Source organism: Haliaeetus leucocephalus, unplaced genomic scaffold, assembly GCF_000737465.1.
Source record: "Haliaeetus leucocephalus isolate CR32 unplaced genomic scaffold, Haliaeetus_leucocephalus-4.0 Scaffold473, whole genome shotgun sequence".
Lineage (NCBI taxonomy): Eukaryota > Metazoa > Chordata > Aves > Accipitriformes > Accipitridae > Haliaeetus > Haliaeetus leucocephalus.
Genome location: NW_010972909.1, coordinates 7290714 through 7308341, shown reverse-complemented (window position 1 = coordinate 7308341; position 17628 = coordinate 7290714). Strand labels below are relative to the sequence as shown.

At 38.3% G+C, this 17628-nt stretch overlaps 1 protein-coding gene across 3 annotated transcripts; it reads left to right on the top strand.

Moving 5' to 3' along the window:
• Nucleotides 1–6: 6 nt before the first annotated feature.
• FGFR1OP2 (FGFR1 oncogene partner 2) lies at nucleotides 7–13316 on the top strand. Of its 3 annotated transcripts, XM_010575413.1 has the most exons (7): nucleotides 13–96; nucleotides 967–1099; nucleotides 3612–3748; nucleotides 4908–5025; nucleotides 5931–6073; nucleotides 9721–9834; nucleotides 10610–13316. In XM_010575413.1, exons 3-7 carry the CDS (start codon nucleotides 3614–3616, stop codon nucleotides 10745–10747), a joined length of 648 nt encoding a protein of 215 aa, XP_010573715.1. In that variant the 5' UTR covers nucleotides 13–96; nucleotides 967–1099; nucleotides 3612–3613; the 3' UTR covers nucleotides 10748–13316. The 3 variants fall into 3 exon arrangements, with proteins under 3 accessions (XP_010573712.1, XP_010573715.1, XP_010573714.1); XM_010575410.1 differs by lacking the exon at nucleotides 967–1099 and having other exon boundaries at nucleotides 7–96; XM_010575412.1 differs by lacking the exons at nucleotides 13–96; nucleotides 967–1099 and adding an exon at nucleotides 138–273.
• Nucleotides 13317–17628: the final 4312 nt, after the last annotated feature.

Here is a 17628-nt window from a genome sequence, read left to right as displayed (position 1 = left end):
CCGCTTCGCCCTGCGGCCCGCCGCCATTTGACAGCGGGGCGGGCCGGTCGGGGCTTCACCCCCGGCGCCGGGCGCTGCCGGAGCCGCCGGTCATGAGTGAGTGGCGGGAGGCGGGGAAGGGGCGTTCGCCGGCGGGGCGGGGGGGTGCAGGTGCCGTTGCCGCCGGGCGGTTGGGAGCCCGACGGACTCGCGTCGGGGCGCGCGGGGAGCCCCTGGGCCGTGGCGTCACGAGAGGTGCGAGGGAGGAGGAGGGGGAAACCGCAGCTCTGCTCGGTGCGTAACCGGGCCGCGGGGGTGGCACCGTTTACGGGCTGGGCCCGTTCCCCGCGGGAGGCTCGTTGTTCGTGTTGGCGGCGGCTGCTCAGCCTGCGGGACTCCCCTCTCACGGGGAGAGTGCTGGTGGGCGTCTGCAACCAGCCGAAAACTGCCAGGAACTGCGGCGGGGTTCAGCGTTGCAAAACGGGTAACTGTGGGGAGGGGGGAAACCGAAGCATTAAGCTGCGGGAAAAGGTAGTTTTCGGTAAGGGTATAAAAGAAAGAGACAGAAGACTAGAGGAAGGCTGTAGTTGCGCAAAGATCTTTATTCTTTGGTCTTGGTGGTTTTTTAAAGGCAGCCAAATTCGATAATGAAAGCAATTAGTAAATAGCAGGAAGTGACAGGAAATGAGTATGTAGTAGCAGTACTGCGAGTTGTTGCCATTGCTACCTGTCGACCCTGTCGGTGAGACTGCAGACGAACAAATACATTTGCAGCTGGGCATCCCTTGTAGGGTAGAGTTCCAGAGTCATGAAGTTTAGCTACTGTAGTCCTCACACTCATAGAAAAATTAATACATAGTAAGAATTTATTTGAGTCAAATATATTTGATTAATTGGTTGGTTGGGGTTTTTTTCCCCCTAAATGTCCAGGTTAACTCATGGATTTACATCTATTTTAGGACAAGACAAAAGTTTTGTTTTTCATAGGCAGCCAGATGAGCAACTAGAGAGAATTTCAAATTCCAAGGATTAGGGCCAGTGTCTTGCCCAAAGGAATCCTAGTCAAGATTTGCAGCCACTGTGAATTACCATGGCACAAATAATGATTCTCCTTTTTGAGGTACAAATCCTGCCTGAAAACAGGAGATGGCCTCTGGCCTGCTGAAGCTGCTGCACTGTGAGGGTGGATAGTCACTGCTGAATTTATGCAGCTAAATTCCACACAAGGCACACACGTGTCTCCCCAACTCATTCGCCGTGAAAAAGAATGCTGGTGGCTTTGCTATAGACAGGGGTTTTTTTTATCTTGTGTGGTTGGGTTCTGTCAAAATGAGAAAGTGCATGGGAGGGTGAATATGTACTGTGTTTAAAAATTTATATTGATGCATACAAATTATCAGAGGTGTTAACTGCATTGTAGTCTGAATGCCAAATGTGTTCCAAGCTCATGCAGAGGCCTGAGAGGCTTTGTTTATACTGGCTAGAGAATTCATGACCCATGAATTAAATTAAAGACTGCTCTTCAGATTCTCATTAAATACAGACCTGACTAAATCAATTTCTGTAGCAGTTTAGCCAGCTAGTGTGGAAGGTCATCTTTTGTCTGTGGTATTTCTGTAGTCCAGTAAGACTCTGAGACCAGAATTGGAAGGAGAAATGAGGAGCAAGAAAAGCAGATCCTTAAACAATGCAGTATGATTCCCTTCTATGTAATATTGAAATGAGCTCAAACTGCTAAACCAGAGTGAATAAATTAACTACCTGTGATAACACACCAGCCTGCTGAAGAACTTGATACCTTAAATACATATGTACATCATATAGAAATTAAAATGAAAACTTTAGTTGATAAACAGGAAGGAATTAACATTATGAATGTCTATAGGAAACTTGTACGTGCCAAAATGCTGATGCTTTCGGTAACACATGAATCACAGAAAACACAGGTTAAAACAGTTGTGCTCTGTGCATACAGGAAGCTCACTTTCTGAAGCTCCTTCATCAGTAGACAAGTCGCAACCTTTCTGTGACGGTAGGGTGCCTGCAAGACCCTCCTACACAGAAAAAGTAAACTAAATGCTTTTGTATTACATGTGCTCATCAGAGCAGAGGGAGCAGCTAATGAAATTGCCAAACCAAAATGCTTTTGAGAGGTTAGACCTTGCAGGATGGTTCTGGGCGCACAAGAGCTCTTCAGAGAGAACGTTCCAAACTCTGCTGCTGTCTTGCTTAGTTTTTCCCTATCTTAATGCATGCAGGCAGGAGATTCCTGCTATGTTTGTAAATCTTTTGAGGGGAGTGGTGGAATTTCTGGTGTTTGAAATATTGTTACTTCTACTGCTTACCTGGGACAGTGAGGAAAGGTCAGTTGAGGAAAACGTGAAGATTTCTTTAAGCTTGGGTTAAAGATCCTAGGCTATGATTTGTAAAGGTGCCTAAGAAAGTCAGAAAATCAACTTGGAGCAAACTTTTTTCCTGTAGCTCAGGAAAGGCTCACTGACCTTTTAGGCTTACAAAAATCTCTCCTTTAGCAAACGGCCTGGCTAAGAAATAGATTTAGTTGATTCTTTCAGTACCTTAGAAAGTTTACTGAAACAAATACTAAGCCTTATATCAGTAGGGCCTATAACTACTAAACCTCTATCGTTGCTGTCTGATTGCTGAAGAACTGTTCAAGGAGTTTAAGTAGACTTCCTTTTCAGTAGAAAAAGTGGAAGGGTTCTTTTAAGAAAATAAAAACTTAGGCTGAAAATCTTGGTCTTGAAACTTAATCTATCAAGCATGAGTATGAAAAAAGTCAATGTAAAGGCCAGTATTTCGGAAGTGCTAGCATGTACAAGCATTTTGCAAGTTTAGCAATTCTAGCAATAGGTAGTTTCTGCTAACAACTACTGCAATTAGAAGGCTGGTATTTTAACTATGCAGTCGGTTCTTTTTCTTAGCTAAGTTACTGTCTTTATCCTGTTGAAAATTTTAGAGTTCATTCCATGCAGTGATGTTTGTGTTCATTTATAGACATGAAGAAAACACAAGCCTTTAGTTTTCTGAATTTTCCCTGAGTAATTTACTCTGTAAGTTTGAGCTGTTCCTTCTCTGCTGATTTAATTCATCAAAATCTTCCAGCCTGCTGTAGTGCTTTGGCATTCTCTTTTGTGCTGGATTTATACTTCTCAGGTATCTTGAAGTGTATCTGACTGGTAGGAGGGCATATTAAAAAAAAAAAAAAAAGTAGTCTTGAAAAATGAACAAGTTAATGTAATTTTTTTTTTACTCTGCTACTTGCAGAAGGACATGCGCTGCTCAGTTTCTGTATGTTCGATAGTCCTCCTTTTGCACTTAGTATATTGATACTCTCCTCACAACACAAAGTTTACTTTCATTTCCTTGCTCTGATACATGGTCTCAACAGCAATGAAAAAGGAGGAAAAGGAAAGGCAGACTTTAGGTGATTCTTAAGATATATAAATTTTTTGTACTCCTAAAAGACAACAAAACGTCTGGATGTTTCTGAGGGAAAGGTTGTATTCAGCTGCTTTAGACTAAGAAAAAAATTACATATGTATCACATAGATAGCTGTTCTCTGTATAGCAAACAGGTGGTGGTGTGAAAATAATGCATTTCTAATCCTTAGAAATGAGTTGCACAATTGAAAAAGCCTTGGCAGATGCGAAAGCACTGGTGGAACGACTAAGGGAACATGACAACGCAGCAGAAGCTCTTATTGAACAGACTACAGCTCTTAACAAGCGGGTTGAAGCAATGAAACAGGTTTGTTTTCCAACTTTGTTTACTCCATTAAAACAATGACTTGGAAACATGTAAAATCATTTCTGTGTGCTACTGTACAATGTAGAATTAGTATGTTATTTGTTTAATCCTTTAATACCATACTAAGTATTTTCATTAGAGGTGTGACTATGATCTAAAAATAGGGTTTTTTACATATTTAGTTTGATCCTGCGAAGAAGTTTTCACTGTTACTCTAGCTTAAATATTGAAAACTAGCATTTATTTGAAGAACACTAGTAGAAACAGGGTTGGTATCTTACAAACCATTGTGTGGTGTCTTGTGTTCTGCGCTTCCATGAAATACTACTTGTTTTATTAATTTCAACATGCACCTTTAATCATACAGAGGCCCTGTCCTGCTTTCTTCTGTTCAGAATAATTTATCTTTTCACTGTCTCCTTTTGTTTCAGAGTGGCCTCTTAGCCTTTTTTGTCATCATTTCCATTCTGATGTTAAGCTATTCAAGGCATGTTGTTAGATTGAGTGTGACTTTCACTAGAGAACTTCTGGAAAGACATAAAGGTGTCTACTGACTTTCCATATGGGAGTTCATCCTGTCATTTTAATAGAACACAGGACATGCTAATGGGCCTGTAAAATAATAAAGCCCTGCGTGTGCTTCATCCTTGTAAAACTAGCCATGGAGAAGCTTCATAACTTCAAATCAAGAGTATTAAATTTACCCATTTGTTGAGGGTCAGGATCCATTCATTCAGGTCTATGTGAATTGTACCCATACAATCTTGTGGTTTAAGGTATTGGGTAGCCACAGTAAACACCTAGAGGTTAATAACCTCATGGCTTTTCTTTACCATATGTATATCAGTTTTAAATTACTTGATGGTGAATTTGACCTGCATTAATTGAAGGTTAAATAATGCCCACTACACACATTTGAGGTATGAAGCTTGTTTAAAAACAAAGGTGATACTTTTGTGTGTCTAAAGGGCAGTATCTTAGCAACACCTTCAGAAGTGTTTTTGTTTGTTTGATATTATTGTTTAAAAACAAGCGTTATCTTGCTGGTTACAGACTTTGACTGACAGTAGAACTGGTCCTTTGTGACTTGCCAAGTAATGCTTGCCTTCAGTTACTCAAATGTGTTGTGGTTGTTTGGGTGGTTTTTTTCCCTAACTAGTACCAAGAAGAAATTCAAGAGCTCAATGAAGTAGCAAGACATCGCCCTCGGTCTACATTAGTGATGGGTATCCAACAAGAAAACAGACAGATTAGGGAATTGCAACAGGAAAATAAAGGTAAAATGTAAATATTCTATCCTTTTCAAGTTCCAGCTTGCACCACTGGAATCAGTGAGACTTTTAACATTGACCTATTCTCCAAAAATTGTTGTAGAAGAAATTTTTTCTTCTAATCTCAATTTGTCAGTTTAACTGATCATAATGCAATCTAATAAAGAGTCCTAATGTCCAACCACTGCAGCTATGATTAACAAAAGCAGAGAGTTGTGGAAAATTAACTTTTTCAGTCCCTATCTAATGTTCAGCACAAGTGAGGGGATAAATAGAACTCTGCAATATAGGTATCTATTTGGAAATGTGTTTTCCCACTGCTAAAAATAACTAATTTAGGAGCAGTCAGGACAAGTTGTAATGTAAGTGCAGTATTATAATTAATTCTGGAATTCTGTACACTAGGAATATACTGTTCTTCCTGGAATACTTTAGGTATTCTAACAGTTACATTCAACAAAGGATTCAATGATCTCAATTTGTATGAATCTTGTCTTACCTCAGGAGTTATTTGTCCTTTGGCTTAGTATATTTTGAACGCAAGCATTTTTTAACTCTTATTTTACCAAGCTGCAGATTAAAACAGATCTGTAAACTTCTTTCTAGCTTTTGTACAATGTTGCTTATAGCGGCTAGAGTAAAGCTCCTAAGCTACATTCAAGATGGCTTATATCAGCTAAAGGGACTGAATATGAAGGCATATTAACAAAAGACCTTCTGTTTCTGAACAAGAATTTTCCCAGGGCAATCACCAGTGAAGACATTTGCAGAGCCTACATAGATTTTATGGTGCAAGGAGAGGGGACACTCAATTAGGGGCTTATTTTGGTTTTCTCAAGCTGAAGTACTTTTGCATTTTGTTTCAGTTCTTTTTTGTTAAACTTTAACTGAATTTAAAATTATGTTGGTAGAACTACGCACATCTCTTGAAGAACATCAGTCTGCTTTGGAACTCATAATGAGCAAGTACAGAGAACAGATGTTTAGGTTGCTTATGGCGAGCAAAAAGGATGATCCAAGTATAATAATGAAGTTAAAAGAGCAACATTCCAAGGTAATAATTGGGTTTTTGCCTTTGTTTTTTTAGTTAACACTTAAGTTAGTTTGTAGTGGATCAGTTCAAAGCTTACTTTGTCTCAGTTTTTATATCATTGTACTAAAAAGTCCTAATTTTTATAATCCAGTCCATGAAACACGAACAGGAAACTTGATCAGTAGAGTAAGTCAACCTTACTAGCTGCTCATTTATTTAAGCTTTTAACAAGTAGCATTTCATTACTGTATCTACTTAAGTTACTTTTGTTTTGCTTCGGTCTTTAAGGCAACTGCCCTATTATACTTCCAGATGCCCACAGATCTCAGTAATATTCAGACATTTAGACTGGCTTTAACCGATACTTGTGACTCCAACAAATAATTAGTAAACCTGTGCTTACTGGGGACAGTAGGAGGAGTAAGCTTTTTAAATTCAATATTCAAATATTTTTTCTCCTAAATATCATAAATTTTTAAAAAGTATTTTAAAAGCCCTTTTGAATATTGAATAACTGAACATACACTTCTCCTCTTTCCTGCTTCAACCCTTGGTTCTTGTTTCAGTGCTGATCAAGATTGCTAAGTAGAATCCAGGGCAGCCTGAGATGCTTGAAGGGTGGTGAAAGTTGCTGGTATTAGGCATGCTTCATCTTACGGCTTTTGAAAACTAGAAAAGCAAAGTGCCATTAAGCATCACTTTTGTAAACTATCATGAGTGAGGTATATATGAGTATTCAGCAGCTTCATATAAGATTAATATGTTTTTGTAGCATTAATGTATAGTTTATGCTTTTTCAAGGTATTTTCAGGAAAACTCATTATTCTAGGTCGCTAAGATCTAAACAGGAGCTTTCTAACAAAGTCTTGCATTACATTGTAAATGAAACTTAATCATCAGAGAGCAGTGTAACTGTGTACACAAACATTAGTTCTAACTGTTTAATAATCTTTGACCTCAACAAACTGAGTCTGCAAAGCAGAGTTAGGATCTGCATGCTGGGAAAACAAAGTTTAAGAATTTGATGCTTTCTTATCTCCTTACAAAATCACGTATATGTAATTAGTGCTGTTGAAATCAATGGGACCACTTAAATTGTTATGAAAAAATATACTAGATTAGAACAACTTTAACATAAACTCCTAAAAAATGACAGGTATATATCCTTTTCAAAAGAAGTTACTTAGCAATATAGTATAACATATCTTACAGCCTCAGGAGTACCAAAATAAGAGGTAAAATTATATCAGTCCTGAAATGAACTTTGAAATTTCATTTAGGAACACTTCCATGGATTAAAAACTTGGGGGGGGGGGGGAGGAAGAAGAATATCAAACAATATTATTTAAACAGGAGATTTAGGCTTCAACATTTTGGTTAAATTTGATCCCACAAGAATGGCTGATTAAGAAGATTTATCACCTTTAACCTAACACTTACGATTTCTGGAATTTCATTATTTATTCTTCTGATCAGCCTTCACATTCAGTAAGATTGAACAATCTTGAAGCAGTTTTTAAATACTTCTTTCTTGTTAACTAAAAAATCCATCACACCTAAGCAATTAATCTCGCTGTTACCAGTAATCACTGTTTTCTCAAGCGCCAGCTATTAGCTTCAGTGCCTATTTACAAAAGATTGTTAAAAAAAAAATCATTGAATTCTACAGATCAACAAGCACCTCCTTTAAATAGAAAAACAATTTCTTTTAGCAGTGTTGTATGCAAGAGAAAAGTGTGTCTTGGTAGTAATGACCCTGATCGAAGTGTGCTGTTTGAATTTGCTCAGCTGAAACAAGGCCTAAAAACATGTGTGGCTTTGGTTTTTTTCTCCAAAGAGAAGAAGAAAAACAATGTATGGCAAACAAAAAGGAGAGAGATACAAAGAGTGTTCATAGATATTTGAGGGTATCTTTGTAAAGAAACACTTGCACTGCATTCTTTGGTGTTACAGTACCTAAGTTTTACACATCTGCCTTCCAGATTAGAACCTTACAGTTTCGTGTTAGCATCTGATGTAACATTAGTGACCTTGGAACAGGCCCTAAATCATACTGATCAAGAGCCCAACTAAGCTGGCAAAATAGGAAGTAGGGATGACAGCAGTATATCTAAAAACCACTAACTCCTTCCCAGTCTTTCTCAAGGGTACATCCTTGCCAACTCATTCTTTTATCACTGATCACAGCTTCCTTTCAAGCTAAATTTAGGTTTTTGTTGAAAAAATGTTTCATGTAATCCCCTTCACTGGAAACTGAGAAGAAAATAAAGATTTACAGAGCAAGTTCTACCCCCATCCTCCCCTACTGCTGTGAGTGGGTATTTAAGGAGTAAACAGCTAAACTATAGCTTTCACAATTGGAATAGCAGAGAGGAAAGGATGGAAAGGGCTGATGTTCATTTTAGTAAAGTATATTTGGTTTGGTCAGATAAAATTTATGATTCCAAGTGAGGCAGTTCTTTATGTTAGTTTAATCATTTCCAGTAGTTTAAAGGCAAGCTGATTATCTGCTAGATGTATGGACCTCCAGTCAAACTCATAATTTAAAGGTGGGATTTAACTTTAGTCTATGCTGTTCTTCATTTCAGTCCTACTGTTCTGCTTTTCCCAGTATTAGTTAGTAACTGTTGTGAATTTTGTCCAAAGGTCAGGTCAGACATGGATAGGCTGGCATGATAGTAGAGTTGGAATACAGCTTGAGGAAGAAACAATGAAAAATAAAAGCTTCTGGAAATACCATTAAAATATTTGGCTTAGCTGAACAGCAATGAATGCCAAAGGCATAGGCTCTTTATCTAGATCTGCAGGGGAAAAGCAGTAATGACCCTTTAAGCATTTCCTGCTGGTAGGTTGGCCAGTAAGAAAATAAACCATCAGCTGAACCAGCAAGGTCCAGGTGAGAGATCACTTCCTTCCAAACAGTGAAGATTGTCTAAAATCTAGCTTCCTTACAAAGGCTGTTACGCCTATGTTAATGGCTCCTATCATCCCACTCCTGGTAGCGGAACAGGAAAAGAGCAAACCAAACTACTGCTCTTTTTTTCCTCCTTCTTGAATCTTTCAGTGAGATGTTGTAGTTATTTCTAATAGGAAAGTACCCTACTAAAAAAGAATCTAAAAAAGATTCTTAAAAAAGTACCTAAAAAAGAACAAAGGACAGATCCAAGTTTCCTAATATATGACATAGTAAGGATGACCACTTCACCTGGTCTTTTTAAGAGATAAATGCCTACCCATAGGCTGTACTGGACTTGAGATCAAGTTTCAAACAAATGGAAAGAATGTCACATACCCTGCTGTTCTTAGATGAGTTTAGTCTTTCTGCATATCCAAAATCATATAAATCAGTTCTTGCAACACAAGAAGGCCTTGTCAGAGCAAGTATGTGGCTGACTTATAGCTGTTTGGAAGATGTACTCATTTAAGCATATATAAAATTCTAATAAAAGGAATCGCTGTGTGGCAAACCAGATTTATTTAAGTAACAGGACCACAGTGACTACTCATGCTATAAAGTTACAGAGAACTTGTTTTCTCAAATAGAGGCCTATGTTCACATTTTTATTAAGTGGCACAGCAGTCAAAATGCACATTTAATGCTTTGCTTATTTTTAGTAACGCAGAAGATATATTACTAAAGCTGTTACTATTTTATTTTTGTGTCTCAGGAGCTGCAAGTGCATGTGGACCAAATTACAGAAATGGCAGCAGTAATGAGAAAAGCTATTGAACTTGATGAAAAGCATGGCTGTAAAGAGCAGGAACGTATCATTCAGCTTGAGGTAAGTATGAAACCAAAACATCAATGGCACAAATAGCAAGGAAGGAAATGTTACCACAATTACTTACATGGAGTTACTGTATCTCTTGCGAGTTAGTGCACCAGTCACTCACACTGCTATTTTATTACACTTTCCTTATTGGGAGGACTGCAAGTACTGTTTTCCCCAAGGTAGCTTACTGTCAAGTCTTGCGTAGGTGATACTTCATCACCAGAAATCAGCAATTTGTATTTACATACTGGCTTAAGCATTCTCTTTTTTAAGTCTGTGTAGAAAAAAAGCTAGAAGATAATACAGATTCATCCTAATGAATAAGACGCTAGGATACAAATAATAATACCCACACCTTTGGCTTTTAAATATTATTATTAATTTTTTAATAATAATTTTGTGCCTTTGGGGAGATTCTCAGTTGCTTAGCATTGGAGGATCAACACTACTGCTTTTTGATTAAGTGCTAGCAAAGCAGTTCATTATGGGATGGGTGTGTGGAAAGAACAGGAGATATTTCTTGAAATGCAACATTTGAACTTAATTACCTTTTTCTTACCCATCTTGGTGTTTTGAGCTTTTTTTTTTATGCTTAATACCCATTCAAGACAGCAAGAGGTTGAGAAACTTAATGTCCTTAGTTTTAGAAGGTAAGACAGCACTACCTGACTGCAAATCAGTATTTTAATTATTATGTGTATGTTTGGAGTAGAGGGGAGGTTATGTAGTTATCTTGACTTCTTTCTGGAGTCTATTAAATGCCTTTTTCTTTCTCTGGTTACAGCAAGAAAACAAAGGCTTGAGAGAAATTCTTCAAATAACTAGAGAATCATTTCTGAACCTCAAGAAAGAAGATGCATCAGAGAGCACATCTCTATCAGGATTAGTAACAAGCAGTGATTTGAGCCTGAGGAAAAGCTAAAGACTGTGGAAGTCAACAAGCTTCAATTGCACACTTTACAAATGGAGTATCAGGGGTCACTTGTCAAGCACTTGTTACTGAATAGGGCACCAGCAAGCTAATGCATCTTAAACTCCAATTGAGTGGCTTTTATACTGTGTAAAATACATTAAAATTGGTATTCTACAAAAACCTTAGTGACAGATTAATTGCCATAGATCTAACTTCAGTAGGAAATGGATTAATGCACTTACTGAATTGGGAATTATTTTTATATGAAGTCATTTTACAGATAAAAGACAAGATTTCAACATAATTTATATGTTAGTGCTCACACAAAGTTTCAGTGCACCTATTATATAATAAAGGTAAGATTTAAAGTCTGATCTCTGGCTAAAAAGTAGTAGCTTATGAATATGCTTTGTGCATGATCCACATTACATTTTTTCCTTTTAGTAAGTTTTTAATAAATTCTCATTTTGCAACAAACCCGTTTAATGGAAAGGGTACACAGGCAGCATAAAACTTAAGGGTTTCTGTTACTTAGCCATGGGGTATCCTGTTCAAATATAAGACCAATTGTTTAAACGTAAGCAATGCTTTTGCAATTGTTCAATATTTATTTTTTTTTAAATTGAACAAGATTCTTTAAAATAGGTATACTTAATCATATTTTCAAAACATGAAAAGAGCTGCTCCCACTTTATTGCTTTCTAGAACACAGGTAGCATAGTATAATTCTGCCTTAGCTTTTACTTTTATGAGAGGAAACCAGGCTCAGTTCTCTATAGGTAACAAGCCACATTTAGTCCCATCTATTTCTTCTGCAATTGCCTGCCCAGACTTCCTAACTGGGAAATGGCAATTTGAAGGCACCCAAACAGCAGGAGCACAAAGGTAGTCAGGGGAAGGAGGGAGAAGCTCTATGGCAAAGTTGGCAGCCTGCATGCCTGCAATCAATACTCTTCATTTTTCTTTCTGAAGTATTAGTCATCAGGAAGGTCTTAGATTAGTTTCAGGTACATGTTACGTTTGCACTAGGAAAAGTTTCAATATACTATACTGAGAAACAGACTGCTTGCTTTAATCCTGAAATACTTGCAGAAGTGAAGAGGAATTGACTTTCCTAGATCAAAGTGCAACTTCTATCATATGCGGATACAAGCGCTACACAAGACAGCCTTGTAGTAAAGAGGTGCTGAAATAATTCATATTTGTTTTTTGTTTGTCACATTACCACTTTTTGGTCAAGGCAGCAAGAACATTCCTAGTATAGATGTGTATCATCACTTTTTGTCTGGCATGTGAACGTATTCTTTACTTGGAAAGCATACTCAAGAGAAGCAGAGTGAAAGCTTTCAACCACAGAAAATTGTAGATTTACAAATGCCACCCACAGTTGAGTATTTTGGCTGTTTAATAACTCACCTAGCAAAATGAGTTGAAGTCCTCTTCTGAAATCTACATTAATTAAAGTTGATTTTCAGTTATAACAATGCAAAAAGAATTAAGCATCAAGCACTTCTAAGTGCGTCAGTTTTAAATACAACTTCCTTTGACTCAGTACAGCTTCCCTGGGCTCAAGGTAAATACACCACAGGTCTAAGGGTGACCTTTCAGTGACCAGTGAACTAACTTATAGGGAGCTCAGTGTTTTTGTTCTGTTGCTGCCCCCCTTCCTGTAGTGCTTTTAAGAGAAAAAAGTGAAGTGGTAGGAAAGGAGTGTTTAGCAGAAACAATAAATGCTAGTTTTCAATTAACTAATACATATGCTAGGAAATGCAGTTGAAAGGACAGATAAATCAAATTTTCACAGCATTTTTTATAAATGGAGAAACTGCTACATCTCTTTCCAGAGCATCTTAGCTTATTTCTAGGCTTAAGAATAAATTGAGGACATTCATGTGTATGGGAAAAAAAAAAGTTTTAACCATTTCCAAACTTGCTAAACACCTGGGGGGAATTTTGGGGGGAACATTTTAGCTCAAGCACAAAGTTGTCTGCTATTATTATCTGCAAAACCTTGCCAATGCTTCTATAATTTAGATTTTGCATTTCTACAGTAGCTTGCAAGCTGGTGACTTATCAGAAGCAACACCTTTTTTTAATGGAGTGTTTTGTTGTTGCAAACTTAGGAGAAATTTTGGGTTCAGCTGATTAAGTTATTCTTTTTAGAATTGTCTTTTCAGCCATTGACTGATATCAGAGGCATTTATATCCATTTAATGCTGAATGCAGTTTCATGGCTGACTTGCTGGTTTGTCTTTCAAATACAATCTGAAGGGTTGTTAGTCTGTGGCAGTTCTTTAAGGTTGCTCTATTATGAAATAATGCTTGATTAGTGTTTATTTTTGTAAATTAAAAAATGTGACTTAATTTATCTACTCCTCGTCTTCACGTTTGATACGTCTCCCCTGTCATTCCCCTGACCTGACCACTTTAGGATTTTAAAGAACCTTCACAGTGTGTGGAGTGACTATTTTTCATTGCATACCTGTTATTTTTGTAATGCAGATAGCTTGAAAAGAATTTATGGCTAGAATTGTGTACTGTACAGTAAACTTATTTTATCAATAAAGTTGACTGAAAATATGGATGTCTCCATGATTAAAGCAAGGTACTGAATCTCAAGTGAGCCTTGTTAGTAACATGTAGGGGAAAAAAAGACATGATTATGCTATCTACTCAGTTTATTTTTATACTTTAAGGCAGTCAGGCCCATTTCTAGTGTTTTACTCATGTTGCTATATAGCAAAAGAAAAAAATTCTCTGTAAAGTCTTAATTTTCTCTTGGAAAACTAACAATCACTTCCACACAGGCAGTTATTCATCTTTGAAAACAAACCACTGGAACTGTTTACCGATACAGAGGAGCAGTAAGAATAAATAAAAAGCAGTCCCCTGGGCTTTGATTTTTGGATCAAAACATATATTGGTACAGATAGGATCTGACAGCTGAGGGTTTTTCTTGAAGATTAAAAAACGTCACTGACTTGGTTCAAGCTCTGGGTTCCTTTCTCTGTGATGTGTAAATGAGAATGTCAGTGGATTACATTCATAAGCTGATGGTGTAATGTTTTCTCCACTTCCCCATGATTTTCCAGAAAAGAATCTTGTTTCCAGTATCATAAATTCTGTGTTTAAAGACAGGTAATGAATGTCAAGCTAAGTCATAAATACATGTAGCAGCTATTCAACCGAGGTAAAACTGCAGGGCAGCTTGCAAGTAAATTGGGCTGTTTTGTACAACTAAAAGCTTTAAATAGCTTTGACTTTTTAAACACACACATTGGATTAGAAGATTATGTTAAAATACAGAACTAATAGCACTGTTTTCATGCAGAATTATATTTACTAGGATCCCTTTGTAGATACCCAAAATAAGACTTACATTAGCTTAGGAAGTTTTCAGTTTTAGTTTGTAAACATTTAGCTTTAAAAGCACTTTTGCTGATTAAAAAAAAAACCTCTAAGTCTCCTACTTAAGCATAGAACATGCACTTGTTCTTTCTGGAGATAATGGATGTCTGAGTATCTGGGGTATCTCATGATGACAGGGGGTTAAATGGGCTAACAGAATACTGGTCATAGTATGGCAGGTTGTATACAGTGACAGTGGGAAGATGAGACAGGAGAGCAAAAGAAATCCTAAGCTGGAAGTGAAGGAATGTGGTAGAGGATTAAGTTCTAACATTAAACAACTTCTTTACCAGACTTTTCAGCATCATACTGTTGGTAACACTTAAGTTCTGGAAGCAGCATCAAGCTACACACTGCAGAGACCAAAAAAGGAGAAAAAGCAACAAGGTGCAGCGGGAACACCATTCAGCTGTGGGTGTCCAAAAGCTGCCAGCTGTCTGCACAATTGCCACAGAAGGCATTGTCTCAGAGGGATTCCATTTAACTTGGATGTGCAAACAAAACCATCTCATTATTGTCCTTGAAAAATCTATAGTCTCCTGCGCATATCCACAAACCAGCACCAATGAAGAAACGCCTGCTGTTACTGTTTAAAGAGCAGAAGATTCTGTAAAATGTCAACAGAGGACCTCTTGCTAAACCTACCCTTCCAGAACACCCAGGTGTGCTGCAAGAACCATGGGCAGTACACAGCTGTTCAGCATCACATGCACATACCTGGTAGAGGTGTAGGTTGCATTCAGCCTCACCTTTTGCCCATCCCACTTCCTTCATTTGCAATGCAGTTGAATTTCATACTGATGACAGTAGAGTGGACTAATTTAAACAACGTTGTTTAGCTCCCACATATTAAAATGTGCTGCAAAATAAAACAGATTCTATTTCAGTGACTGTATGAGAAAAGGTACTGATGTTCCTGCTGCCTGCAACCACCTCCCTTCCCCAGACATGTTCTGATGCAGCAGCATGCCTGTTGGGAGCCAGTGTGGCCACACCTTTGTATCAGAGAACAACATCATTATTTCCCAAGTTCAGAAAAAACTCGCCTGACATCTAGAAGAAAACCTTAAGCAACTGCTCAGTCTGGAGGGAAATGTTTTGTAATTCCACTCTTGGAAAAAGTACATGCTGGCAAAATGACAGACACAAGCTAGAGAAGTGGCACAAGGGAAACAAGCAGAACTCCAACTGCAGTCCCTTTCCCTAAGTCGAAGTTTTACCTTTTTTAAAGAATGGCAGAATGAATAATTTCCCTACAATGTTCTCATTACCAAAAATACCTTAAGAAATATGTTTGAGGATGGCTATTTCAGCAGTGAAAAGGATTAAGATACATTTTCGAAAATTCGGTTGTTGGAAGCTCAAACTATTCAACACACTAATGGATGCTCGGCAATCAGTGCCTTTGGTTTTCCAGTACTATGCTCAGGAACATAGTAAACAATTTTTTAAATGAATCATCATATGCAATTCATTAAACTACTGGCTAGGCAAACAGCAGCTGCCTCCTACGATATACTCTCTCTGTGCTTCTTTTTTGCTTCCTGCATATGGCTTTTTTTTTTTCCCAGAGCATTCAGGATAAAGAAAATGAATCCAGCTCATTTTTAACACATCAGATAACCTGTTGTTAACCAGAAGGCACTAAGGATAATGTGGAAAAATTGCAATAGGTGCTTTTCTGACAAGGCAAACTTGTGAAAACCCAGTTCTGAAGCCAGGAGGTAAGTTGTACACAACCATTTTTTCCTGCCACACCCTCTCACCCCCAAAATGAGCTAATTTATTGCTCTGTTTTGAATTTGTCTTCCACCAGTACGCATGAAAGAATAAAGCCTTGCATACTCAAACAGGAGACAGCTGTCTGCCTATAGCTACATGCTAGCAGACAAGGTCTGATATAAAAAAAAAAATCATAAACAACAAGCATGTGCTTGAACAAACAAAATTGTTATTGGGACTATTGTTTCCAAAGAAAACTGAAACACTAAAGCCTACTAATCAAAGATGTGGGAGGGGACAACCTAACCAGATGAATATTGACAAAATTCAAATAAGTAGGCAGGGATGTATCAAGGCATCTCAGCCACCAAGTTAGAACACACTGACCTAACACAATATGTATCTTCTGTAGGATATTTACTTACTGGAAGCTCAACGCTTCCTATTCTGACTATTCACTTGATAAACTGACCAGAAACCAAAGTTATAACAAAGACCACCACAAGTACCACTGTGAAGATCACGTGCAAACCTATAGCACACTGTTGCCAGTTCTTAAGGAAGAGAGATGAAAAACTCAAAGGCTTAGTGAAAGATGTATATTTTAAGATGGGGCATATTGATCTCTCAGGAAGGGCTTCCAGGTTTTCAGCAGCCTTTTCAGGTACACAACAGCTCTAGGCAAGGACAGAATGAAAGCTGAAGAGCCTCACCGGCATGAGAAGTGTTGGTGAAAACTTACAAGAGGAAGGGTTTGCGAAGGCCATTTTTGCACATGTTCCAGGTTGGAGTAAAAGACAGATACAGAGGGGACAAAAGAAATCCTTTAAGCCTCACTTATTTCCTTTGCTATTACAAAGAAAAGCACAGCACTTGTTAGGGAAATGGGAAGGACTATGTCCTGGATGAGCAATAGCTACAAGATCTGCAGTGCTGAGGGATGATTTTGGGGGTCTTAACCCAGCCTGCTGCCTAGACACTACAAGCCAAAACATACACCTCACTTCAGGGTTAGGAGCAGGAGTGTGCTAACCTAGTCCCCTAAAAATTAAAGAAAGTTAAAAAAATATATTAGGGCCTACTTAAGGAGATCCGACAGAGGAAGAGAATGTTTTCCTTGTGACCAGAGCCCACCAGGAGCTCCAGAGCTGACAAGCTCACCCAGAGCAGCAGAACACGGCTCAGTCCAAAAGCAGCAGTGAGGAACAGGTCTCACATTGGACATAGGAGAGACCACAGCACAGACAAAGGGTCCTGTTCTTCCTGCTGCAACACACAGCACTCAAACAGGCAAACTGTAAAATGCTTTCTCTCCTACCCAAAGCAGTGCCACCAGAGGTCACTGCAGTTCGCTGAGCTTCATGACTAAGCCCTGCTAGGTGTACCAGCAGTTTTACCACTACAACCTACCCGTTAGCCAAGTTCAGTCCTTAACCACTAATTAAAAATAAAAACACCCTCCTAAAGAGTTACTGATGTCTGTGCCATGTAATAACAGTATTTTGGTCCTCAAGCAGTTTTAAACTAAACATTGCTTTACCCTCTTTTGGTATCCAGTTGCTCGGGACAGTTTAATACAGTTTTGGCAATGCCCAAGTGCCTCAGACACAGGAAAACAAAACGGCTTGAAAGCAAGACACCAAACAAGCTGGGTCATGTTAAAGGCTCTCTGACAGCAACACCAGAAAGATGTCAGCCAGTTAGCATAATTCACAGGACTGAGATTTTGTTTCAGACTGGCACTCCACAAAGGTTGCATT